Here is a 27,953-nt window from a genome sequence, read left to right as displayed (position 1 = left end):
AGGGATGTGGCATAATTCATTCAGAATTTGTGGAATAGTCATTCAAATGATCAATGCAAAATGATGCACTGGTACGGTATGGTTTCTCTCCTACTGTAAATACTTTGCCTCATTGTTGTCAACTCATCTGTAAGCTCTCTGATTTTAGTGTTAAATAATGTGCATTCATTCTTTAATTTTCCATGTGAAAGAACGATAATGCAAGACTGAGAGCCAGGATGCGTTTTCCCGCTGGTGTCAGTGCGAGCTTGACTTGTTGTAATGTGTCAGCTGAAATTGTATTGTCCTTCCTTTAAACCTTAAATAAACCCGTATGCCTCCCCTTCCTCTATCTTGTAAGTCTGTAAAATGCATGTAAAATCCTAAATAAAACTGTATTTAATTCATAACCTACAGGGTTTACTTGCCATCTTAATTGTTTCAAAACCTATACAAAAAAAGCTTAACTATGATGTAGGACGATAGTAGTTGCTTACTGTTTCTTTACTGTTGGGCCAGATACAAAGATACCGCAAATACATGTAATTTACATACTGACGAATTTGACTCATTAGCAATTCGTTTTATCCGTATAGTGACATCAGCGTGTTTTCCCCTTGCTCTCCTCCGCGTCTCTCCCTTTCCCTCCCTTCGCCTCTCCCCCTCAGGCACGCTTGAAGCCATGCGTTATTTTCTATTAAAAAGATGAGTCACCGGGGAGCGATCATTTCAACAGACAAGAATTTGTTGGACAAGTAACACACCAGCTAATGGCTAAACTTGGACGGAGAGGGAGGGTCTTCTGTGGTCAACTGTTGCGTCGCGACCGGTTGCGCCCAGAGGCACCACTGTGCACATTCACCGTCAGGGAGAAGGTAGCCATATAAAACGGTTGACCAATCGGCATAATGTCAGTTCAACTCATAGAGGGTATTAAACTTCTAGGATACTAACTGGAGGGGTAGTTATAATTCAATGTCCTTGGGTTGAAACCGTTATTTTTGGTGATCCAATCCGTAACTGTCATGAGCCCAACACAGGAAATTATCAAATTAACAACTTTTTCTTTCTCATAGACTACTCAATATTTATAGAATTCGCAGAGCTGTCAGCTTGGGGAGAGTAAACTTGGAAAGGGTAAACATTTTTTCTTACTTTTCTTCTTTGGGACAACGACCGGTAAACATGGCAGAAGGAGACTTCTACACTCTTGGAAGTAGGCAGAGGGTCCCCCGAGATCCTTTCAGAGAGAGTCCGTCTCTCGCCTCCCGATTTATGGACGATGACTTTGGGATGTCCCCTTTCCCCGAAGACTTGTCAATGGACTGGCCCGGCTGGGCTCGGCCTAGCCGGCTCAGCACGCGGCTTTCCGCACCGTTTACTGGCACTCTGCGCACTGGGTTTCAGCCAACGCGCACATCGACTGGGCAGACGCCGGTGTATTGCACGAGATACAGCGAGTCCCCCCGCAGCTCTCCGACCCAAACACCGGGAGAGCCATGGAAAGTGTGTGTGAACGTCCACAGCTTTAACCCAGAGGAACTTAATGTCAAAACCAAAGATGGGTTTGTAGAAGTGTCAGGTGAGGAAATCTTCGAAACTTAAATAACAAAAGTTACTAATATTGCCTTTACAAATCCAAACTAACCCAACTAATACCACCAGAATTGCTTGGAGGATAAATAAGAAACACTAACAATGTTATTTTCGTTTTAAGTTGTACCCAGCTAGCACATTTAGTTCCTTGGAAATTGTGGAAACGTGTTTTTGGTTTCACATTGGTTGTGGGAAAGAAGCCATACTTTCCTGACCAAGTTAACATTTGTTCTACGGTTCTGAGAACGTTTTACTCTGGTTCCTTGAAAGTTTTCCTGGGAGATTTTATTAACGCCCTGAGAACCGAAATGATAGGTTATTTGGAGGTTTTTGAATAACTTTGTAAAAAAATCCACTCAATAACACTGCTAGCTTATTTTGTGTAAACTTTTGTGAACTCCAAGCAGAGATAGGACACATGGAAATTAATGCAAATACATTTATTTTTTATTGTGACACCAGTACCTATAATCTTCTGTTCTCTATCCATGGGTTGCGTTCCAAACACTTAAAAGACACACCCTCGTCCACTTACCCTTGCCTTATGCCCTTGGGGGAATCCCCGTCGTCATCTTGGAGGGTGGTCCAAATGATTAGCCAAGCAAGGGAAGTTTGCACCGTAAGCGCCTCAGCCCTTGTTTTTAGTCGGCTTTGCGAGTGTACAATTATGTTCACTCCGGGCCTGAAACTCCCCATAATTAAATTTGTTACGATTGTACATCCGCTAAGAAAAGTCCGCAAAAACTTTAAAAATACATCAATGGAGAAGTCAACATACACGTGTAAGTAAACACGAATGCAAATAATTTAGAAATTGTGCTACTAATGCACATGATGGCACAAACACGTCTCATAAAAAGTAAATATGTTTTTCTTTTGGAAATTGTAGAAATAAAACATTTTCCTTCTTCAGAAGATCCAGCTAGGCAGGCTAACGTTAGTTAGCTAATTAATGTGCTAACTATCATACAGTAGGTGTATATTAATAACTATATATTTAATGAGTAGACATGCACTCATAATTGACTGTAGCGCATATAAAGCACCTGCAAGCTACCGGTGGCTGAAAACACAATCATCCCAGGATGAATGAGTGACGAATTTCCGGCAAAGGGTGGTCAATTTAAAAATCATTCCTTCCTCCCTCGCCCCCTTGCCCTGCAAGTGTATACTTGTCAGACGTCATGATACGTCATCAGAAGTGTCCACTTAATTTGAGGGCTGAGGGGATAGGGTGTGTTTTTTAAGTGTTTGGACCGCAACCACGGAGTTACTCCACTGTGCCACCAGGATAGAGCTAGCATGCCATGTTTTTTTATGCATACAATGTTATTTCTTGTCTATTCAAACAGACTCCATTTCAAAGGAAACAAGCACTCATTAAGATCAGGTGTGGCTAATTAGTGGGTGCGGCCAACACACCTGAGCACACTTAACAAGATAGAGGAGACAGTTTTGTTGATGAGTTTTGTTGATGCTGAATGGAATGTATAGGTTTTTAAATAATATTTTTTAGAACGTTCTCTGAACGCTACCAACATTTTCTTCTGGTTTTTATGGAACATTTTCTTCACATTCTGAGAACTTAACGTATGTTTTTACATTTCTGAAATTCCCACAGAAGAACATTGTTTCTTAACGTTCTTGGAACAATTTGAGAACATGACTTTAAATGGAACCATGAGAAAACCTGTAGGAAAAGTTATGCTGAAGTACTGAAATTCACACAGAAGAATGTTGTTTCTTAACGTTCTCTGAACTATTTGAGAACATTCCCAATGGCAAACCAGTTGGAAAACATTCCGAGAACATTACCCACATTTAAATACAATGTAACCATGTTTGAAGTTTTATGAAACGGTCTGTTAAAGTATTGAAATACAGTACCAAGAAAATAAAACATTTTTGTCAAGTTCCTTAAATGTGCTAAGAATGTTCCAAAGCCAAGCAATTATCCTGCACAATTCCCAGAAAGTTGTGAGAAGGTTGTATGCAAAAGTACCATAGGAAAACCACGCTTTCACCAACTCTTATAAACATATGATTATCAGAATGTTGTGTTCTAGCTGGGTAAAGTACCACAATAGATAAAGTAACACAATAGACATTATTGACAAAATAGTTATATTCATATTTTAAATATTTACATAAATGATTCACATAGCCAGCTCATATCAGCTCATATCAAGGGATGTTATGATATCCTGCCCTACAGTATGGGCAGTAGGACCCATGACTTGCAGTTTGCTAGACCAGTTCATCAAGCCTCGGCACCTGTTTAGATTCCTTCAGAATCACTCACCAATGCGCCAGATATAGATTTAAGTGAGGAAGGCCCATGACAACAGTATCTGTCCACAAGAAGATAAGCAACACACTACTGTTAGTGTTTAACACTGGAGAGAGAATGTTCTGGAACTATTATTCTGCCTGGTGATAGCTGACTAGACCCTTCAGTATTTATTAAATCATAAGATTGTTGTACTACCATACCCTGATTCTAGGAACCAAAAACATGAAACAGCTAGGTTCTGGAAGTATTATTCAATTTCTACGCATTGATGGCTAACTACATCCCTTCAGTATTTAGCCAATTCATATACCAGTAATTTTAGAGTTTGTTTTGTTACCATGCCCTGAACTGATTTACAGAACAGAACTGCCCTGATTGTTGAACCTAATACTTTTAAGGGCTATATTAACCTCCTGTCCAGGGCATCCATATAATCTTTGAGTTTGTTATGTATAACCAGGTCCTGATTGTATAGACAAATAAGCGTAAACAATATTTCAAGCTCTCCATGGCTTCTTTAGAGAGTAGACTAAATATTTAGGGAACAACTGAAGAATGCCAGGGATAACCAGCACCTAGGCAAGGTCTGAGGGAAGTAGAGGGTAGTGTAGGCTACAGAGAGAAGATACTAGGCCCTATACAAGCTTTTTATAAACACATTGTTGGCATGCCAGTTGGGTCATTTAGTCAGCTAGCTGCCTATCTCCGCGGCTTTGCCTGCCTGCCTCAGTGACCTCGTTCTAAAAGTCTGCCTGTGTGGGCGTGTCACAAGCATGTTCAAGCCAGGGTTGACGTGGCCTCTCCGGGCTTTCTCTCATGTCACAGTTTGTACAAAGCAAAAGTTAACCTAACATTGGCTGAACAGGGTTTTGCCTCATCATAGTTTCTAAGCTGTCCAAAGCAGTGTGTCCTTGAGGCTGCAGCAAAAACTATGTTTAATTAATGGGTGTAGCCTACTGTATATTTGCAATTAAGGTCTGGGTGTGTTGCCAGGGCAGTTTGGAATGTGACATCTGTACCACAAGGGACTGAGGGAGGGTGAGAGGTTCTGGGAGACTGAGAGAAAGCCTGTGGTTGTGTTTTTATTCTCTCCAGACCAGAGCTCACACTGCAGGGGTATAGCGTTGCACATAGCTGGGCGGGACCGAGCAGAGGGGTGGAGGGCAGCGGCTGCTACACTGACATTTAGCATGTAGAGCAGCTGCACAGACAGAAGTCATAAACAGAACTTTATTAAGATGAAGCCTTCATTCTGGGGCTTTCCAGATCTATCTTTTTATCTCACTCTCTCTGTTTGTCAGGAATATATGTGTTTGGGTTGGTGAGGTCATACTTTGAGAAGAAGCAGGGTTAAGATGGGAGGAGATGGAATGGTGTCTTTCGTCATCATTCCTATGAATATATGACCCACCCTTACACCAGGGACACGACTATGTATGTACGCTGTGTTTACATCAGTCCATAATCCTGGGAATTAGATAATGATACTGCTATAAACGTCTTTAGAAAAATATTTGAGAAATATTTTTGCCAATTATTGCAAGGGTTTGGATTTCAACACCCAGACCCACTTATCAGAAGCTGTCTATTATGTCATAAAAACGATACGGATATGTCACGCCCTGACCTTAGAGAGCCTTTTTATGTCTCTAGTTGGTTTGGTGTGATTTGGGGTGGGCATTCTATGTTTTGTTTTCTATGTTTCTTTATTTCTATGTTTTGGCCGGGTATGGTTCTCAATCAGGGACAGCTGTCTATCGTTGTCTCTGATTGGGAATCATACTTAGGTAGCCCTTTTTTCCTCCTTTCAGTGTGGGTAGTTATCTTTGTTAGTGGCACTTTGCCCTGTAAGCTTCACGGTTGTTTTTTCGTTTGTTGTTTTGTTGGCAACATTTTAAATAAAAAGAGAAATGTACGCTCACAACGGTGCACCTTGGTCCACTTCTTTCATTGGCCGTGACAGGATAGCAAGTCGGTTAGGACATCTACTTTGTGCATGACACAAGTAATTTTTCCAACAATTGTTTACAGACAGATTATTTCACTTATAGTTCACTGTATCACAATTCCAGAGGGTCAGAAGTTTACATACACTAAGTTGACTGTGCCTTTAAACAGCGTGGACCTTGTGAAGATGCTGGCGGAAACAGGTACAAAAGTATCTATTTCTACAGTAAAACGAGTCCTGTATCGACATAACCTGAAAGTCCGCTCAGCAAGGAAGAAGCCACTGCTCCAAAACCGTCATGAAAAACCAGACTACGGTTTGCAATTGCACATGGGGACAAAGATTGTACTTTTTAGAGAAATGTCCTCTGGTCTGATGAAACAAAAATATAAGTTTACATTCACCTTAGCCAAATAAATATAAACTCAGTTTTTCACAATTCTTGACATTTAATCCTAGTAAAAAATTCCCTGGCTTACATCAGTTAGGATCACCACTTTATTTTAAGAATGTGAAATGTCAGAATAATAGTAGAGAGAATGATTTATTTCAGCTTTTATTTCTTTCATCACATTCCCAGTGGGTCAGAAGTTTACATACACTCAATTAGTATTTGGTAGTATTGCCTTTAAATTGTTTAACTTGGGTCACACGTTTTTGGGTAGCCTCCCACAAGCTTCCCACAATAAGTTGGGTGAATTTTGGCCCATTCCTCCTGACAGAGCAGGTGTAACTGAGTCAGGTTTGTAGGCCTCCTTGCTCGCACAAGCTTTTTCAGTTCTGCCCACAAATCTTCTATAGGATTGAGGTCAGGGCTTTGTGACGTCCACTCTAGTATCTTGACTTTGTTGTCCTTGAGCCATTTTGCCACAACTTTGGAAGTATGCTTGGGGTCATTGTCCATTTGGAAGACCCATTTGCCACCAAGCTTTAACTTCCTGACTGATGTCTTGAGATGTTGCTTCAATATATCCACATAATTTTGCTTCCTCATGATGCCATCTATTTTGTGAAGTGCACCAGTCCCTCCTGCAGCAAAGCACCCCCACAACATGATGCTGCCACCCCCGTGCTTCACGGTTGGGATGGTGTTCTTCGGCTTGCAAGCCTCCCCCTTTTTTCTCCAAACATAACGATGGTCATTATGGCCAAACAGTTCTATTTTTGTTTCATCAGACCAGAGGACATTTCTCCAAAAAAGTACGACCTTTGTCCCCATGTGCAGTTGCAAACCGTAGTCTGGCTTTTTTATGGTGGTTTTGGAGCAGTGGCTTCTAGGAGACAGAACGCGTCTCCTTCCTAAGCGTTATGACGGCTGCGTGGTCCCATGGTGTTTAGACCTGCGTACTATTGTTTGTACAGATAAACGTGGTACCTTCAGGCGTTTGGAAATTGCTCCCAAGGATGAACCAGACTTGTGGAGGTCTACAATTTTTCTTGGACTTGGCTGATTTCTTTTGATTTTCCCATGATGTCAAGCAAAGAGGCACTGAGTTTGAAGGTATGCCTTGAAATACATCCACAGGTACACCTCCAATTGACTCAAATTATGTCAATTAGCCTATCAGAAGCTTCTAAAACCATGACATAATTTTCTGGAATTTTCCACACTGTTTAAAGGCACAGTCAACTTAGTGTATGTAAACTTCTGACCCACTGGAATTGAGATACAGTGAAATAAACTGTCTGTAAACAATTGTTGGAAAAATGACCTGTGTCATGCACAAAGTAGATGTCCTAACCGACTTGCCAAAACTATAGTTTGTTAACATGAAATTTGTGGAGTGGTTGAAAAACTAGTTTTCATGACTCCAACCTAAGTGTATATAAACTTCCGACTTCAACTGTATATATATGAAGTGATGTTTAGTCTATTGGTCTGTTTTCTGTGTCTAGTAACAGAGATATGTTCAGGGTCTTATCTTCCTCCTTGACCTGATAATGACCAAGCAACAGAGGTTACACCATTTGACAATGTATTATTGGTTAGGGTTATTGAGCTCTGCTCATTGGATTTCATGTTGTTTTTTCCACAGGGAAACATGAAGAGAAGCAAGAGGAAGGAGGTATAGTGACAAAGAATTTCACAAAGAAGATACAGTAAGTATCCATAGCCACATGCAACGATGATACCAACAGCAACAACAACAACCAATAAACACATACTCCCTTAGGATTACTTTGCGTAGCGTCCATATCTCACAGGTAATTAAACATTTCAAACACATCATATGATCCCATTTCAAAGTTGTCACTCGTTCCTCGATGAGCAAAACAACAACCTTTAGCCTCCCCACAGGGAATCTATCAGATATTTCAAACATCTATTTTGATACGATCCAATATAACCAAATAAAAAAACGGATAAAGGAACACCTTACTGCACAATGGGGACTGTGAAGAGACACAGCCATTTTATATATCTTCATTGGTAATTTGCACTGTACTATGTATTAGACCTAGATATTGTGTGTATGAACTGATATGTAGGCTATGTGTGACGTTTTAAATGTATGTAGTTCAGTCCTTGACTAATAATGTCCTGTACTATGTATTATGTCAAATTTCATGTGGACCCCAGGAAGAGTAACTGCTGCTTTTGTAGGGACCCTAATAAATAGGATTAGGATTAGTTACTGTCTCCCCACAGGTAATCCATCAGACATTTCAAACATCTACTGTCATATGATCTCATATCAAAATGCCAGCTAAATGGCCCAGTAACCCAAGGCAGCTAGGGCACAGAAGTTTCCATACGGCCATGCCCCTGTTAATTAGGACTATGGAACATCAAACAGTGGTGCTAATCACAAGTATGGGAGCACTGGCTACCTATCAAATGGCACCCTTTCCCTACATACTCCACTACTTTTGACCAGACCCCTATGTGCCCTGGTCAAAAGTAGGGGATATGGTGCCATTTGGGATACAGCCACTGTCTTACAGGCACGGTGGAGGTGGCGTCACTTCAATGTTATTAATTTATTCTTGGCTAATTAGTAGGCAGCTAGTCTGCACCGGCACCAGCACTACTCTCTCTCTTCATATCACCAAGTCTTGTAATTGTAATCCCTCAGATCACACACACACACACACACACACACACACACACACACACACACACACACACACACACACACACACACACACACACACACACACACACACATCATTCTCCAGCTAAGCGAAACCCAAAGCAAGAGACAGACTTAGAGATAGAATAGTGGGTATATAAATAACTGTCCTCAATACAGAAATCCTCTGGCTGTAGAGTACAGTAGGCTACCCTCAGTGGAGAGAGAGAGGAGACATTCCTGTATTGCCTAACTAATCTAATCTATTGTTATTAGTGAAAAATACTAGGGGCTTGAGTCAATCTGTAGCGCTGAAGATCCGCGATTGTAATTTCTAGGTAATTTCCGATTGAGCCAACATATGCAGCATTTACCATGAATGCAATCTCCGCAAACGCGGAAACACTGCCAATGTATTTATTTTGCGCTATACTGCGGATCTTCAGCTCTACGGATTAAATCAAGCCCTAGAGCTTGTTATTCCTTGCAGAATATAAAATTCTGCTGTGCGTCGGAGCCCAGCCACGCCCCCCCCCCATAAAAAGTATTGTATTGTCACATTCACCGGATAGGTGCAGTGAAATGTGTTGTTTTATAGGATCAGCCGTAGTAGTAGGCCACCCCTAGAGCAAATTAAAAAAAAAATCACCTCGTCAGCTCAGGTATTCAAACCAGCAACATTTTTGTTTCTGGCCCAACATGTTAACCACTATGCTACCTGCCACCCTTACAACAATTTTTAGCAGTGACTATGTTCATGATATAACACGGCTGCTTGTGCCTTTATTTCTTAACTTATTGTGGTCTTTCTAGCATAGGATCTTAGAGAGAGGAGTGCATACAAATCATTAACTATTTAGGATTTTTCTCTGACTCTTCTGTGGTAAAGGTATAGTGCATCAACAAGGTTAACTACTTATGTTATTCCAACCTGGGGTAGACGTAGCATAGTAAACGAAAATCTGGGATACTTAAATGAGTATGATATGTTGCGTTTGGAATTGTATTATTCATTTGTGGGTGTCCATCATTAGTTTCGTATGATATGTTACGAATTATAATTCATAAGATATGTTACGAATTACAATTCGTATGATATGTTATGAATTGCAACCTATACAATATGTTACAAATTTGCAATATGTATGATATGTTATGAATTCCAATTTGTTGTGGCTAACGTTAGCTGGGTGGCTAAAGTTAACGTTAGCAAGGTGGCTTACAGTAGCTAGGCTAGGCGTTGGGGTTAAGGTTAGGGTTAAGGTTAAGGGCTAGGAGTTAGGTTAAAGGGTTAGGGGAGGATTTTGCTAATATTCTATGTAGTTGCAAAGTAGCAAATTATCTAAAATGCTAAAGTTGCCTGTGATGAGATTTGAACACGCATTATTTGGGTTTCTAGACATTCGCGTTATACACCTACCCATCCACCCCGACCAACCACCCTACTTTAGTTGTTGCCTTAAGTAACCTTCTGTCTTATTTAACCATACCAAACATAACATATCATACTCATTTGAGTGTCCCATATTTTTGTTTACTATGTTACGTCTAGTCTTTGAGACCAGGCTGGCTTTTGTCATAACTCTCCTGTGAAGATCTGAAGGATCAGGTTACAGTCGGTCCGCTCCACAGCGCCCTCTCTCTCCCGCAGAGGTGGAGGGGGCCGCTTTATGGCGGTCGTAAAATACTCTGCTTCTGGGCTCTGTAGTATCGAGATTGGAATGTGACTGTGGAACACAGAGAGACACTTGGACATCAAAAAGTTGAATAATTGAACAGTATTTCTGTATTCCAAGCAGTTGGGGTGGTCCATGGACACTTAAGGAACAGTCATGTCGAGTTTGTTTCATTTGGTGACCTCATGAAGGACAGGAGACACACATGACTGCTTCTTTGTTTGTATACACTTCTCAATTATGGGGTTTACATCTGATGTTGTATAAAATAAATTATTAAGCATACGAATACTTTTGGAAAGATAACAATGTGATCTTAGTCTTCTAAATGAGAATTGTTTTTCATAGTAACTTATGATCAGTCAGTGGCCACGCCCCCGTGAGCACAGACATTACACGGTGTCATGGAATGCCCCCTTTTCTACTCCTGTATAAAGCCACCGGTGCCAAAATTGACATTAGACCAGAAAACATGGAAGCTGTCGCCTCATGTTGAAATGGTTGGCAACTCTACCAAAGGACAAGACCAGAGAACGTGGAGATCATTCCCACGTAGAAATGGCTAAGAAATCTACAAACTAAAGAATAAATATTCAGGCTGCAGCTGTTTAAGTACTTTAGTCTGGTAAACGCAACCGGTCGAACGACCGAATGGCACTCTGACGTATGCATTATAACAAGCTACAACTACGAAAGACTTTGATCTCTGGGGGAACGCAACCAGAGACTCTCTGATTAACTATTATCCAGCAGACGGACCAGCAATCACAGAGAGGGACAACAAAGGCATAAACTAATAAATATGTCAATTGCAATTTCTTTTCGAATGGGCGGCGGTTCATGTTCAAAGTATTAGCATTTCCATGAGTGTAGTTATCAACTCTGAATTTCCCGCTCTTGAGCTGTCCCCACCCCTTTCCTTTGTCTACCAAGCTGTCATATCGGTTTCGTCCACTAGGGACTTTTCTTTGTGTCATGTTAGTAACCAATGTACGACCTACTGTGTGTGTGTTTATGTAGTTCTGTGATTGATTAGTTATTTAGTAAATAAATAATTAAGCCAATTTATATATAACTGATTCATGATTTATGATGCTAGGGTTCGTGCAGATATCCAAGGGTTTGCCACATTCAGGAATGAGACTGATGAGGTAATAATACATTAATAGAAGACTGTAATCGATAAGATAATAAATTATCTGAAGAGTTATATTCTGAAAATTGTAACTCTATAAACAACATTTTCCATAGGTGCCCCGACTTCCTGGTTAATTATCATTCCATGATTCGTTTAATCACAGAATAATTACACAACGAGAATTGATTTGATAATATAACAGTCTACAAATTTAACTTCTCTGCGCTACGGATCCCTTTTACGGGATCATTTTCCTAAACAACCGCTGAATTGCAGGGCGCAAAATATTACTACTATTATTATTACTAATTATTAATATTATTACTACTATTATTACTACTAAAATATTTATAATCATGCAATCACAAGTGAAATATACCAAAACACAGCTTAGCTTGTTGTTAATCCACCTATCGTGTCAGATTTTGAAAATATGCTTTACAGAGAAAGAAAACCAAGCTTTTGTGAGTGTATCAATCAATGCTAGAACAGCTAGCCCATAATTAGCATGGTCACGAAAGTCAGAAAAGCAATAAAATGAATCACTTACCTTTGATAATCTTCGGATGTTTGCACTCACGAGACTCCCAGTTACACAACAAATGTTCTTTTTGTTCGATAAATATTAATTTTATAACAAAAAAACGCCATTTGGGTTGCACGTTATGTTCAGAAAACTACAGCCTCGTTCCGGTCCTGAAAGGCAGGAGAAAATTCCCAAACGTATCAGATTCAAAAATATTACTAAAAATATTTATAATCATGCAATCACAAGTGAAATATACCAAAACACAGTTTAGCTTGTTGTTAATCCACCTATCGTGTCAGATTTTGAAAATATGCTTTGCAACGAAAGCAATCTAAGCTTTTGTGAGTGTATCAATCAATGCTAGAACAGTTAGCCTTATATTAGCTTGGTTAGCTTGGTCACGAAAGTCAGAAAAGCAATAAAATGAATCACTTACCTTTGATAATCTTCGGATGTTTGCACTCACGAGACTCCCAGTTACACAACAAATGTTCTTTTTGTTCGATAAATATTACTTTTATAACAAAAAACGCCATTTGGGTTGCGCGTTATGTTCAGAAAACCAAAGCCTCGTTCCGTTCGACGAAAATTACAAAAAGTATCCGTAGAAACATGTCAAATGTTTTTTATAATCAATCCTCAGGTTGTTTTTAACAAACATAATCGATAATATTTAAACCGGACCGTAACCTACTCAATAAGAGAGAAAAGGAAAATGGAGCACTACCCTCTCGTGTGCAGGAACTAATCTGAGGAAACTTGACTACTTTTGAAAAATCTCGCTCATTTTTCAAAATAAAAGCCTGAAACTATGTCTAAAGCCTGGTCACAGCCTGAGGAAGCCATTGGAAAAGGAATATGGTTGATAACCCTTTAAATGGAAGAAAGACAGGCCAGGAAACACAGATAAAAAAAAAAAAATATCACTTCCGGGTTAGATTTTCTCAGGGTTTCGCCTGCCGAATTAGTTTTGTTATACACACAGACAATATTTTGACAGTTTTGGAAACTTTGGAGTGTTTTCTATCCTAATCTGTAAATTATATGCATATTCTACAATCTGGACCTGAGAAATAGTCCATTCACCTTGGGAACGTTATTTTAAAACATTTAATAAAAAATCTGACCCCTAGCGTCAAGAGGTGACAGCAAATGCTACGACACTATTCTAAAAAATAAATACTCATTGTATTCCTATGTGTTTTTCTGTGAAGGTCTCTCTCTATGCTAGCTATTTGGTTTGTTATTCGGGGCTGTGTGTGGATTGTATGATACGTCTTTGAGACCAGGCTGGCTATTCAAGAAACAAATACTCAATGTCTATCTGTGTCTCTTTCTCTGGAATGTAATTCCTATGTGTTTTTCTGTGAAGGTCTCTCTCTGTGCTAGCTATTTGGTTTGTTATTCAGGGCTGTGGGTGGATTGTCATTGTCACTTTACCTCCTGTCTCTCTCTTCCCGCAAGCCCTGTTTCACTGCCTCTCACCCGAAAACAAGCATATTGGACAGTTTGGGCAGCCATACAGAATCAATGGGAGAGATAAAAAGCTATGTAGCCAGAGGTGAATAAAATCCCCAGCCGGACAGATACGATTATGCAGTCGGGTGTGTCACGTAATAAGCCGGCTGAGTGATTTGACTTTGTCAGAGAGACTTGCTGCATTTGGCTCCCTAAAACAGGGGACTGTGAATTGGAGCCTTGAAGCCTTGAAGCCTGGGATGATTTATTATGGGGTCTTCATTCATTTCTAACTTTCCACACTTGAGTATGTCTGTGGTATCTATTTCCCCTTGATATGCCACTCTTTCCCCTTGCTCTCTGGCTTCCTCAGACTCGGACAGGCAATTGTCAGTTATGTGTAAAGACGGTAGAGAGACTGTAGAGGGGTTATGATAATGAAATGGAGGCTGGACTCTAGGTCCAGCCTCCATTTATTTCATTTTTTCCATTTTTTGAACGATAACACGATTAAATGAACCACCGCAATTCTTCCTATCTTTGGTTATGTTACGCTGGCCTTTGCTTTCGCTGCCTTTTCTCCAGTTGCAAGTTTTGGCACATTCATTTCAACAACATAGCACCCTGCTTCTCACTGCTGTTTTGCCTCTGAAACTACAGAAGCAGGGTCAGTCCAGGTCAGTCTCTGGATGGGAGCTGGAAGTGGTGAAGAATAAACATATGAAAAAGAATGTCACATGTGGGCAAAAAAAAAATTCACAATGGAAAAACCTGAAAAATGTACGTGAAACTTCGCACGTGTCCCAAAACCACGTGTCTGACTCGTATTTTTTTTTTACAACAACAAATATTAAATCATTAATTTGTTTCACGTGAATTCAGTCCTATGTAGCAAAATTTGTAATTGTGTTTTTTACATTGGATAAAAGTAGAGACCATAGAAAATGGTACATACACTGCAGTTGAGGAACAATGGGAAAGTAATTCTGCTTTGAAAGTTGATAAACTTGTCACCCCACTTTTGAGAAAATGGCCCTTGAAGATTTTTGGTACACCTACTGGAGGGTTCTTCTTTGTCTACACTCATTCAGCATCATTCACACCCTCTTTAGCCTAAGCCCCAACCCATCTCTTTAAAGATTCACATGTGAGGCCATGTGCTAAACAGAGCGAGTAGTGTAGTAAACAACAAAAGTAGTAGCCTACAATAAGGAAAGATTCCAGATAAAAATATATTTTATTGTCCTTGGCCTATATCCTAATCTGACTGCAGTGCAGGTCATGTTCTTCACATTACCGTATCTGGTAAACACACACTCAAATAAAATTTAATTAAATACAGAATAAAGAAGGTGTAAATGGTACAGTGAAATGGTTACTTGCATATTTGCATAGTAGCGATATCAAAAACAGAAAGTGTCCAGATAATTATTAGATGACGCTTACCCAGACACATTTGTCTAAATTGATGGGTCATGTGAAAGAAATGCTATAATCATCCCCCAGCCAGCTCAGTGGATGGGTCACTATTGTCTAGACATGTACACATGTTCATGAAATACAATAGATGGCTGTAATCACCCCCAGACACACCTGGCTGACTTGATGGGTCTTGTAATCATTTGGTGAAGTGGAGTCTTTTTGTTTAGCTAAACAATGAACTGGCATAATCTCAACTCATATTAAAACTTCTTATGGCTGCAATCCCGTTAACGGGATCGATATGACAACAGCCAGTGAAAGTGCAGGGCGCCAAATTAAAACAACAGAAATCTTATAATTAAAATTCCTCAAGCATACAAGTATTTCACACCATTTTAAAGATACACTTCTTGTTAATCCCACCACAGTGTCCGATTTCAAAAAGGCTTTACAGCGAAAGCACCACAAACGATTATGTTAGGTCACCGCAAAATCACAGAAAAACACAGCCATTTTTCCAGCCAAAGACAGGAGTCACAAAAAACAGAAACAGAGATAAAATTAATCACTAACCTTTGATGATCTTCATCAAATGACACTCATAGGACTTCATGTTACACAATACATATACTGTATGTTTTGTTCGATAAAGTTTATATTTATATCCAAAAACCTCAGTTTACATTGGCGCCATGTTCAGAAATGCCTCCAAAATATCCGGAGAAATTGCAGAGAGCCACATCAAATAACATAAATACTCATCATAAACTTTGATGAAATATACATGTTTTACATAGAATTAAAGATACACTTGTTTTAATGCAACCGCTGTGTCAGATTTCAAAAAGCTTTACGGCAAAAGCACAATATTCAATAATCTGAGAACAGCGTTCAGCCACAAAAGGAAGCCATACAGTTACCTGCCAAATTGTGGAGTCAACAAAAGTTATAAATAGCATTATAAATCTTCACTTACCTTTGCTGACCTTCGTCGAAATGCTCTCCCAGGACTCCCACTTCCACAAGAAATGTTTGTTTTGTTCGGTAATGTCCATCATTTTTGTCCAAATCGCTATTTTTGTTAGCGTGTTTGGTGTAAACAAATCCAAAGTCAGGAAGTGCGTTCACTAAAAGCAGACAAAATGTCAAAAAGTTCCATAACAGTCAGTAGAAACATGTCAAACGATGTATTGAATCAATCTTTAGGATGTTTTTAACATAAATCTTCAATAAAGTTCCAACCGGAGAATTCCATTGTCTTCAGAAGTGCGATGGAACAGAGCTCCCTCTCATGTGAACGCACATGGTCAGAGCATGGTCAGGTCATGGTAGACCTTACTCATTCCCGTCTCCTTCGGCCCCACTTCACAGTAGACGCATCAGACACGGTTCTACAGACTGTTGACATCTAGTGGAAGTCATAGGAAGTGCAAACTGACCCATATCCCACTGTGTGTTCGATAGGCGATGAGTTGAAAATTGACCAACCTCAGATTTCCCACTTCCTGTTTGGATTTCTTCTCAGGTTTTTGCCTGCCATATGAGTTATGTTATACTCACAGACATCATTCAAACAGTTTTAGAAACTTCAGAGTGTTTTCTATCCAATACTAATAATAATATGCATATATTAACAACTGGGACTGAGGAGCAGGCAGTTTACTCTGGGCACCTCTGGGCACCTTTCATCCAAACTACTTAATACTGCCCCTGCAGCCATAAGAAGTAAAACTGAACTTCATAGCGGTAGTATAAATATGCAGGTAGCTAAAGCTAACCAACTATGTTCAATGTTAGCTAGCTAGCTAACATTAGGCTATTACAAGCAATGCATATAGTTTTATGCTTTGAATAATATTACTACACAGATCATACACGTAACGAGCCAGCAAGCTATCGTTCACTAGCTAGCGAACAGTACGCTTTAACTTGCAATGAAGATTACTTTCTGACTAAATTAGAAACTTATAATATATGAAAATGTAGCTAGACTCTTACCCATATAAATGGATGAACAGTTTACGGCAGACTGGAACCATGTAACTCTGTTTGTAGCTACATCTTGTTTGGCCAGTATTGTGTCAAGTCACTCCGGTTCACACTGACCGTGGCATGTGCAGAAAGTAGCCTATCATAACTCTTTCCAACTGATCTGTCGATAGCGCCTGCTAAATTCAGGGCATCAATGTTGTTGAGAAAAGTAGCAAAACGTTTGTAATTTTCGATGGCTAATGTTATATCTTTCAAAAAAGCCGTGTTTGAAAGGATAATCAACACATACTGAGCAGCTCACGTTATAGACAGAAGCGAGCTACATGGCAGACCAATGCAAACTCATCTCCCGGCATGTCCAGCCCATCCATTATCTCAGGCAATCATGGCTAGCGGGAAGGTTCCTGACTTTTTCCGTGGCTTAACCAACTAGGCTCATAATGTAACAATTTTATTCGTATTTACAGATGGAATACACCTTTGTTATTAAGGCACATGAAAGTTTACATTTTCCAGAAGGCATTTCTGGCCAAAATAAATATTTTTAAATATGTTCAAATGCCTCTCCTCTGAAGTAGTGACGTGTAGCTTCCTTAAAGGGTCACACATGTGTCTGAAAACCATCTTTTTATCATATGTGATTTTTTTCATGTGTTTCTTTTGTAAGGGTGTTGTTTATTTAAGCATAGGAACACTTGGCAGCTCATATGGAAACTCCAGCGACGGACAGAGAGCTTTATATGGCCAAGCTGCTTGACAAAGACCAGAGACCAGTCTGTCTGGGGTCTCTCTCTCTCTCTCTTTCTCTCTCTCTCTCTCTCTCTCTCTCTCTCTCTCTCTCTCTCTCTCTCTCTCTCTCTCTCTCTCTGTCTCTCTCTGTCTCTCTCTCTCTGTCTCTCTGTCTCTGTCTCTCTCTCTCTCTCTGTCTCTCTCTCTCTCTCTCTCTCTCTCTGTGTGTGTATTGCAGATCTTAACTCGAACCAGTGTGCCTGGCACCTACTATCGTACTCCATTCAAAGGAACTTAAATTGTTTGTCATGGCACACATACACAATCCATGTCTCAATTGTCTCAAGGCTTAAAATCCCTCTTTAACCTAAATAGTTCTCATTAAAAGCAAGTCTAAGAAGCGGTAGATATGTTCTGTGACCTATTTCTATGCTTCCCGTTCTCAAGTTTTGTTTTGTTTTACTTTCAGTTTTGTACACCAGCTTTAAACAGCTAAAATACAATATTTTTGGCTGTAGAAAATATATTTCACGGCTATTTAGATGGTACAATGATTCTCTACACTATATTTGCTTGTTTTTTCACATAAACTGAAATTTGGCGCACTATTAGAATTTTAGCAACCAGGAAATGGTGGAGCGATTTCTGCATACTGCATCTTTACTGTTTCGTACACTCAATGTATTTAAAATAAGGAAGAGAATGTATGTTTAGATCATGCTTATGAAGTATTATATAACATGTGCTACTACAGTGTCATAAACCAGATTAGACCAGATAAAACTCAGCAAAGGTTAATCCCATGCTGACATTTGTTAGGAATTGATAGCAGAGAACACAAGACCTCTAACTTTACCCAGAGCCATATGCTTCTGTCTGGGCTATATACTCCAAGGATATATCCTATCTAGCAACCAAGGTAATCTTTAAATCTCTGTTTGTTTATCTCATATTGATCCAAACATATTAGTCGTTTGTCCAAAATGGCACCCTATTTCCTATAAAGTGTACTACTTCTGACCAGAGCCCTATGGGCCGTGAATAGGATGCAATTTCAGAAGCAATCTCTGTCTGTTTATCTCATATTGGTCCAATCATACCAGTCCTCCTCTCTCCATCCTTCTCTCTTGGCCCTCTACTATTTTCTATTTTTACCAATGACCTGCCACTGGCATTAAACAAAGCCTGTGTGTCCATGTATGCTGATGATTCAACCCTCTACACGTCAGCAACCACAGCTAGTGAAATCACTGCAACCCTAGAATGGGTAGCCTATAATAAACTGGTACTGAACATCTCTAAAACTGAAAGCATTGTATTTGGTACAAATCATTCCCTAAGTTCTAGACCTCAGCTGAATCTGCTAATGAATGGTGTGGCTGTTGAGCAAGTTGAGGAGACTACATTCCTTGGTTGTACCTTATTGGGTAGCCTATAAACTGTCATTGTCAAAATATATGGATTCAATGTTTGTAAAGATGGGGAGAGGTCTGTCCATGATAAGAGATTCTCTGCTTTTTTGACACCACACTCAACAAAGCAATTCCTGCAGGCTCTAGTTTTATCCTATCTTGATTATTGTCCTGTCATATGACCAAGTGCTACAAATAACCTAGTTACGCTGCAGCTGGCCCAGAACTGAGTGGCACGTTTTGCTCTTCATTGTAATCAGAGGGCTAATATCAATAATATGCATTCCACGCTCTCTTGGCTAAGAGTTGAGGAAAGACTGACTGCATCACTTCTTCTTTTTATAAGAAACATTTGTGTTGGAAATTCCAAATTGTTTGCATGGTCAACTTACACACAGCACTGACACACACACTTACCCCACCAGACATGCCACCAGGGGTCTTTTCACAGTCCCCAGGTCCAGAACAAATTCAAGGAAATGTACAGTATTATACAGAGCCATGATTGCATGGAACTGCCATCCATCTCATGTACTGTATGTACTGACATGTGTAACTGATAGATGCAAACACACATGCACACTACATGTTAATGTTTTTAAATGTATGTACATTTTTAAAGTATTTTGTCTGTGATGTATTTTCCATTATGTGTCGGACCCCATCAATAAGACTAGCTGTCGCCATTGGCGTCGGCTAATGGGGATTGTAATAAAATAAAATAAAATCCTCCAGAATCCTCATAAACATTTTGACAGGAGGTAATGATATCTCACTCTCTCTCTAAACTATTTTTCTCTGTCTGTCACTCTGTCCCTGTCTCTTTCTCTCTCCCTCTTTCCCTCTCTCTCAAAACACATTTATGAGGAAGCCATTTATGCTAATTTAGTCATAAACTAGTTCAAAAACCAAGGGGGAAAAGGGAGAGGGAAATTGGCTGTTACCTGTCTGTCTGGCTGTTGAGATGAGCTGATTAGAAAAGTATGCAAATGGAAATTTCAGGTGATAATAAACTTTGCATCAGACAGCCATTTTTAATAATTGGAATCAGCCCTCATTTCTCAATCCTGCACCTGGAGCGAGTATGTCTCTTTTTTCTCCATTTTTTTCTCCCTCACGGCGCTGCGATGATGACGGCAGCCAGAACATTTTAATGAAAACCTGAAAAATGAGCGTTGGCCAAAGAAGAAAAAAAAATGCTTTCAACATTAATTTAATCTGGAGCCAAGGTTTCTACTTACGGATTGTGTTAAATCCTCTGTTTATAACTGGAGGCTGTTATGGGTATCGACAAGATGTCAATCAAATCCATTTGTTAGCAGCAAACAGTAGTTGCAGTACTGCTGAGGTAATTCAGAAAAGGTTGCAAAGTTTTTAAAACCTCCAAGCACAGTTGTGTACACAATGTTTTGCTTTTCCTTCCACACCAGTTCTCTCTGTCTTTGTAGTTACCAACTTTTTCAAGACCCTCAAGCTTAAAGTTGTATGTACAAGTCTCTCAAATGTTCTTTCTCTCCCTCTCAGGATTCCAATCGACGTGGACCCTCTGACGGTCTTCGCCTCCTTGTCGCCAGAGGGTGTGTTGATCATCGAGGCACGGCAGAGCCCTCCCTACTACCTCTTCAGTAACGAAGGTCCTCAGGGAGAGATGGAAGAGGCCAGCCAGAGCCAGGAGGCCACCATGGTCTAGGTTGAAGCCCAGGACCGAGCTCTCTCCCCTGGGGAGACACAGGCTCACCCGGGCCCCCCTCGGGACATAATAGAGCATCCAGCAGAGTAGAGAAAGGGCTAACACAGGTTCAAAGCCATCGAGACCTTCTGCGTTATGTTGTTGGGGTGGGTCCGAAATGGCACCCTATTCACTATTAAGTAGTGCACTGAATATGGTCCCAAAGAAGCACTCTGATTTTCTTTTTGAGTGTTAAGTAATCACTCAATCACTCCCCTAAAATATATAATAATAACATGGTGTTTGTGTATCTCTTGGCAGCGAAGGCTACTTGGATCTGTCACAGATTTAATTAAAAGTCACAAACTAAATCAATCCTAATGTCTCACAGTAGAGTTGCTATATACAGTATCCATCCAGTCCCAGATGCAATACTGAACTGACTCCAGATCCTAAACTGAGCAGCCTAGAAGCAAGCTGGGGCCCATTCTGTCTGGATCATCCTGTGATGCCTTGGTTTTCTATCCGTATCCCATTTGTGATGAAAACGTCTTTTGACAGGATGCTTCATATACACCATATTATGTTAAATGTGTATTTGAAAGAAGCACATTCAAATCGATAATCAAATAAAGTTATCCCATATGGCTTAATTTTCTGAGTGGGAAGACTTAATGAAAGGGATATTCCCATCATTATAGTGTGTAACCTACTGTACGTGTGTGTTGAAACTGTATTCTACCCTAATGTAGGCCTACTGTCTGTAAATACATTGCACTTAACAGTACGTGCCAACCCATAGACACATCTATTTGAGTGCCATGATTACCCTACCTAGAGGTCATACAAACGGATGTTCGTTGCATTTTTCTATTTGTACATGTAATGATGACGCTGTGTTCGTTCTTGGTGCAAAGGGAATGCATTTTTGCTAGACTTCTCTACTCCCTCCCCCCTCTCCTTCCTCTGCCCTCCCTCATCTCCTCCATCCCTCTCTCTCCTCCTTTCCCCCATGTCTTTGTATTTGTTTATGCAATAAAACCTCCCATCAATCCCAGTGTGTGTTCACATCTGTGTGTTTTGTTCTGTCTGCCATGTACAGTATGGGCCAGATTCCAAGATGTCTGCCCAACAGTGCCCAACAACAGTAATTGGGTAACAGCTTAGTGTAAGTGTGCATCTCAAATGGTACTCTATTCCCTTTTATAGTGCACTACTTATGGTCCATAGGGCTCTGGTAAAAAGTAGTGCACTTTAAAGGAAGTTGGGTGCCATTTGGGACGTAGACAAAGGATTGATTGATACAGGGGAGGTCCTGCGTAAACACAAACTCACTTCCTTGACAACTTCCTTCACAACTGCATTACTTAACAGCTCTGCGCTGGTCCGCAAATCGCAAGAAGTACGACTGTCCTGACTTCTACAGAGGCCATATCACCGTAAATGCTGCACGGCCAATGCAGACATCGGATTGACCATGCAGTGACTTTAATGCTGCCCGGTTGTACAAACATAGGTTACTGTATGATAATATGTATCATGAAACATGTCTAAACCATGAAACGCCACGATAAAGAATCCATGTTCCTATGTACTCATGGTAGGTAAACAATTACTGTGTGGATGTGATAATCAACCATCTAGAAAAGGTTATTTGGAGGTCAGCGTGTCAATATGATCACAAGGAATACCAAAGCATATGGAATATTGATTGTAAATCGCTCTGGAAAAGATTGTATGCTACATGACTTAAACATAATGTAAATGAATGTGACACTACAATTGGACATAGCTTTATCCTTTTTCTTTTGCCATTGGTTTATTGGAGCGCCAAACGTTGCATGGTTACAGTGTGAGTATGTATGTCAGGGTATATTTAGTTATGCAAGCTTTTGCTGCTGGCTGATGATGAAGTAGCCTGGTCCCAGATCTGTTTGTGCTGTCTTGCAAACTCCCTATGGTCATTGTCGGCAGTGGGCAGAACAACAGATCTGGAACCAGTCTAGTCATGAGGAGGAAGACTGCAGAATGTAGATGCGATGGGAAGGATGATTTGATTCACAGGGAATTCCTGATGGGATGATGAAATGATGGCCATGGCTCTTTTTCTTTTTACTTGGTGTACTCCTGTTGCTCCATATCAGGGTGCTCTTGGGTTTCCAGCTCCTGGGAGTGGTGGGCCACCTCTGCTGGTGGACTCGTGCCTGGCTCAGGATCCTCAGGCTGTGGGAGCTCTTCCGCCGTCTCCCCTGTGCCCTCCGGGTGCTGGAGCTCTCCGCCATGGTCATGGGCCTGGTCTGTGTATTCCCCCTGGTCAGACGTGACTGTGTCTGGGGTGTCTGGGCTGTCAGGAGTCTTGAGGTGCTCAAAGGGCTCTGTGGAAGTCGGAAGACCTTCCTCTTCACTAGCTTCATCATCTGCGGTCCCAGAGGGATGTCTCGCCATCTCCCCAGCTGGCTCAGTAGGGTTCCTCTCATCTGCATCTCCTCTCACCTCCTCATGCCTCTCGGGTCCTGCCGCGCCGCTGTCTGGTTGAGCCTCTGGGTGAGCCTCTTCTCCAGGGACTTCCCGTGCGAACTCATCCCTGCGCTCGAGTGCCTCTGTTGGGGGTAGTGTGCCAGGCTCTGTGAGGGTGAAGTCAGCAGCCTCCAGGGACACAGGAGCCACAGCAGGGGCAGATGGAGAAGGCTGGGGGTCCCGGGTGTCTGTGTCTGGCTCGGTAGTCCTCTCTGGCTTGGCACCACCCTTCTCTCCCTCTTCTCTTATGGCCTCTTTCTCCACCTAAATAGACATGTAGCAGTAAAGAACATAAAATAAACATACAGGTTATGATTAAGGGTCATGTGTCTATTTGTGTTCTAATGTATGTGACAGATAACACTAAAAAGGACATGGACAGACACAGAGATACAGTTTTGTTATTACTCCAAACTAGGATATACCTCCTATGCTTCCGACTTCCTATTCCGTACCGTACTTTATTTTAAGTGTCGAAGGCAAGGAATTGTCCAACACAGACAATGAGTACTATATACAGTTGAATTTCATGTTTCGCCTCTAGTTAGTTGTTCACCTGACCTGAATGGGAATGATGACGTCAGCAGGGATGGTGGGATCAGGAAGTGAAGCTTCCACAGACAGGATGCCATCACCAGACAGAGAGGAACGGATGATCTTAGGATCAATACCTTTTGGGAGCCTGGGACAGCACACAATCGGGTTATCATACACATACAATGAATACAATATTACAATACATAATATTTATAATTCATCATGTCTGTAAGTACAGTACTCATAAGATTCATTTATAATGTCATAAACATTAGTATTGCTTTACGTTGGTGTAAACAGTAGTGTAAAATGTGTATTCTAAAAATGATGTGTCTCTTCTTGCTACATTAAAATGTATAATACAAACTGGTGGAGCTCAAATACATTTCTCAAATTATGAATATCAATAAGCTTTCTTGTGGAAACTTACGTGTATCTCCTGGTAAAGCATCTCGCAATAAAGCCATGCTTGTCTGGTCTCTCCTCGTGTTTCCCTAAGGAAGAAATATCAATTATATTAGCAATATGAATACCCACAGTGGATCTAGATATCAACACTGAGGATGTGTCCCAAATGACACTCTGTTCCATTTGTATTGCACTACTTTTGACCAAGGCCCATTGGGTAGTGCACTATATAGGGAGTAGGGTGCCATTTTGGAGAAATTGATTGCTGTATGCCACCATAGTCCTACTCTCTTAATTTCCCTGAGCTGTTGTGTTCCACTAACTCACTCAAACTCTGTCCTGTGGGCATCATGTCTAAACACCAGACTGTTTATGGTTTGATTGTATAGAGGGAAGCTTCTCCATACATCTTTACAACACTGAAGCAAATCACTCTCAGTACACACTATTGTTGTATAACATAACAGCAGCGTTCTGTTCAACACAGCAGCCCTTTACTTTATAATATACTTTATCTGTGCTATAAAATAAGCATATAATGTCAGTTTCATTACACTGTATGCATCTATTCTATAACAAAAGAGTAGCATTTCAGTATACATTTCAATAGCTTCACTACAGGTGTAGGCCTACCTTCGATTTCCAGGAAGCCTTCCCGGGTCCTGAGAGTGATCTCTACAGGGGAGAAGTGACTGACGTCCAGGGTGATCCTCCACTTGTACCCCTCCTCCCGGACCTCTGACAGCCCTTGCAACCCTGCAGACTCTGCCCTGCTCAGCCTGGGGCCTGGCTGGTGCATGGAGGAGGCCGGGACCAGGAAGGAGGGCACCAAGAGGGGGAGAGAGGGCATGTACCCAGGCCAGGAGCTGGCGGCCAGGCGTCTATGGATGTTATCTATCCAGCTAAATTCACGGAGGTCTCCGGCCTCTAGGGACGGTGGCAGGCCAAAGTCCTGGTTGGGGAGGAGGCAACTGGGGCTCGGGGACTGCCACCAGCTCCGGAGGGCAGACCAGAATAAGTCCCGGGAGTAGTGGGGGCGCGAGGGTGCCGATGGGGCCGCTGTGTAGGCTTTGGTCTGCTCGGTCATGATTCAGAAAAATATTAGAGGAGCAAATAAGAAACGCAGAAGTCGTCTTTAATGAGGAAGAGTCGCAGGGGGATTAATTCTTATAACAAAGGAGAGGAGGGGTTTCAGAAGAGAAGGAGCACTGTGCAGTGAAGACCGAGAAGTCTCTAGGGTTCTTTATATACCCTCACTGTCTGTTTTAGCACTTATTAAGCACTAATGGTTATCCTATGAGAGGGGAATGTGAGGGTGAGGTGATGGGTGCGCCTCAGAGACAGGGCCAGGGAGAAGGGGTCATACACTGGCACCCTATTCCCTTTATAGTACACTACTTTAGGGCGCTAGTCAAAAGGGCTCTGGTCAAAAGTAGTGCACTATATAGGGAATAGAGTAGCATTTGGGATGCAGACAGAAACAGAACTAATTACATGTATTTATAACTGTGAGGGGGAAATGGCAAATAGCTGCTGGATGACTCCAGACTCTGTATGAGTTGGAGGAGCATAGTCCTGCCCCGGCTGTGAGCCCCGGCCCATCATCTCACGTGTGTGTGTGTGTGTGTGTGTGTGTGTGTGTGTGTGTGTGTGTGTGTGTGTGTGTGTGTGTGTGTGTGTGTGTGTGTGTGTGTGTGTGTGTGTGTGTGTGTGTGTGTGTGTGTGTGTGTGTGTGTGTGTGTGTGTGTGTGTGTGTGTGTGTGTGTGTGTGTGTGTGTGTGTGTGTGTGTGTGTGTGTGTGTGTGTGTGTGTGTGTGTGTGTGTGTGTGTGTGTGTGTGTGTGTGTGTGTGTGTGTGTGTGTGTGTGTGTGTGTGTGTGTGTGTGTGTGTGTGTGTGTGTGTGTGTGTGTGTGTGTGTGTGTGTGTGTGTGTGTGTGTGTGTGTGTGTGTGTGTGTGTGTGTGTGTGTGTGTGTGTGTGTGTGTGTGTGTGTGTGTGTGTGTGTGTGTGTGTGTGTGTGTGTGTGTGTGTGTGTGTGTGTGTGTGTGTGTGTGTGTGTGTGTGTGTGTGTGTGTGTGTGTGTGTGTGTGTGTGTGTGTGTGTGTGTGTGTGTGTGTGTGTGTGTGTGTGTGTGTGTGTGTGTGTGTGTGTGTGTGTGTGTGTGTGTGTGTGTGTGTGTGTGTGTGTGTGTGTGTGTGTGTGTGTGTGTGTGTGTGTGTGTGTGTGTGTGTGTGTGTGTGTGTGTGTGTGTGTGTGTGTGTGTGTGTGTGTGTGTGTGTGTGTGTGTGTGTGTGTGTGTGTGTGTGTGTGTGTGTGTGTGTGTGTGTGTGTGTGTGTGTGTGTGTGTGTGTGTGTGTGTGTGTGTGTGTGTGTGTGTGTGTGTGTGTGTGTGTGTGTGTGTGTGTGTGTGTGTGTGTGTGTGTGTGTGTGTGTGTGTGTGTGTGTGTGTGTGTGTGTGTGTGTGTGTGTGTGTGTGTGTGTGTGTGTGTGTGTGTGTGTGTGTGTGTGTGTGTGTGTGTGTGTGTGTGTGTGTGTGTGTGTGTGTGTGTGTGTGTGTGTGTGTGTGTGTGTGTGTGTGTGTGTGTGTGTGTGTGTGTGTGTGTGTGTGTGTGTGTGTGTGTGTGTGTGTGTGTGTGTGTGTGTGTGTGTGTGTGTGTGTGTGTGTGTGTGTGTGTGTGTGTGTGTGTGTGTGTGTGTGTGTGTGAGAGAGGTGGAGGAGGTCTTGTCCAGGCCCAGCCCCGACTGTGACAGACCTGGCCAATCTTCTCACGCCCTAGTGATCTTTATTCTCTCTATTGGGTCTCAGCTGTATGATGAAAGATGTGTAAGTCAGGCCCTTTTCAAATACTTCCTTCCTCCCTTTCATCCTTCCTTCCTACCCTCCCTGAAGAAATCCCTTATCTGATATGATTGGCTATGTGAACGCTATGTGATAGAATCATTGCTTACACCTATCCATTTGTGTTAGATCAGTGATTACTTCAAGGTAGGGAGGGAGGAAGGAAGGGTGTGTGTTTCCAACAGGACATCCGTGTCCGCCCTCAGAGTTGAGTCACAGCTCATAGAGATGCTGTTTGTTTTGGAGCATGAAATGCCTCCCGTGGTCTTTTGGGATGGAAATGTTCTGTGTCATCAAATTTTTTTTGGTGTAGTGTGTGTGTGCCTGTGTTGACTTGGGGTGAAAAGCTGAAAAGCTTATTTTTATTCGTTTTGGCAGTTTTCAGTGGGGTTATTAGCATTCCCATCTTTCATCAGCTATGACAGAGTTGTAATTGTTTCATCTGTGAGACGCCTTGAGAGACTGACACACTGTCCATTGGAGAACAAACCCGATTGAACAGATGTCTCTGTCGTTCAGCAAGATGTCCCAGCATCAGTTTCTACTTCAAGGATCAGGCAAGATGTTGTTAGCAGAGGTTGAATTGGGGTTTTGTGGAAGATTGCTGTTGTTTACAATTCCCCACTGTCTTCTTCTAGACAACTAATATAAACTCTAGGCAAGATTGTGAATGCATGGAGGAAAGTAATGATATGTATATCGTCAAAAGGATGTTTGAGATTTACAGTGGTGAAAGTC

The 27,953-nt window shown here is 41.5% G+C and overlaps 2 protein-coding genes across 2 annotated transcripts; one reads left to right on the top strand and one right to left on the bottom strand.

Moving 5' to 3' along the window:
• The first annotated feature begins 610 nt into the window (after positions 1 to 610).
• LOC139576382 (heat shock protein beta-8-like) lies at positions 611 to 21,972 on the top strand. Its single transcript, XM_071402466.1, has 3 exons — positions 611 to 1,561; positions 7,853 to 7,916; positions 20,771 to 21,972. The coding sequence occupies exons 1-3, from the start codon at positions 1,165 to 1,167 to the stop codon at positions 20,934 to 20,936; spliced, it is 627 nt and encodes a 208-aa protein (XP_071258567.1). The 5' UTR covers positions 611 to 1,164; the 3' UTR covers positions 20,937 to 21,972.
• A 732-nt stretch (positions 21,973 to 22,704) lies between these two features.
• Positions 22,705 to 25,565, bottom strand: LOC139575212 (uncharacterized). The gene is made up of 4 exons (XM_071400197.1): positions 25,011 to 25,565; positions 24,400 to 24,463; positions 23,994 to 24,114; positions 22,705 to 23,696 (listed from the first exon to the last, which is right to left on the bottom strand). Exons 1-4 carry the CDS (start codon positions 25,462 to 25,464, stop codon positions 23,028 to 23,030), a joined length of 1,308 nt encoding a protein of 435 aa, XP_071256298.1. The 5' UTR covers positions 25,465 to 25,565; the 3' UTR covers positions 22,705 to 23,027.
• Positions 25,566 to 27,953: the final 2,388 nt, after the last annotated feature.

Source organism: Salvelinus alpinus, chromosome 5 (genome assembly GCF_045679555.1).
Source record: "Salvelinus alpinus chromosome 5, SLU_Salpinus.1, whole genome shotgun sequence".
Classification (NCBI taxonomy): domain Eukaryota; kingdom Metazoa; phylum Chordata; class Actinopteri; order Salmoniformes; family Salmonidae; genus Salvelinus; species Salvelinus alpinus.
This window is presented reverse-complemented; position numbering and strand designations above follow the sequence as displayed.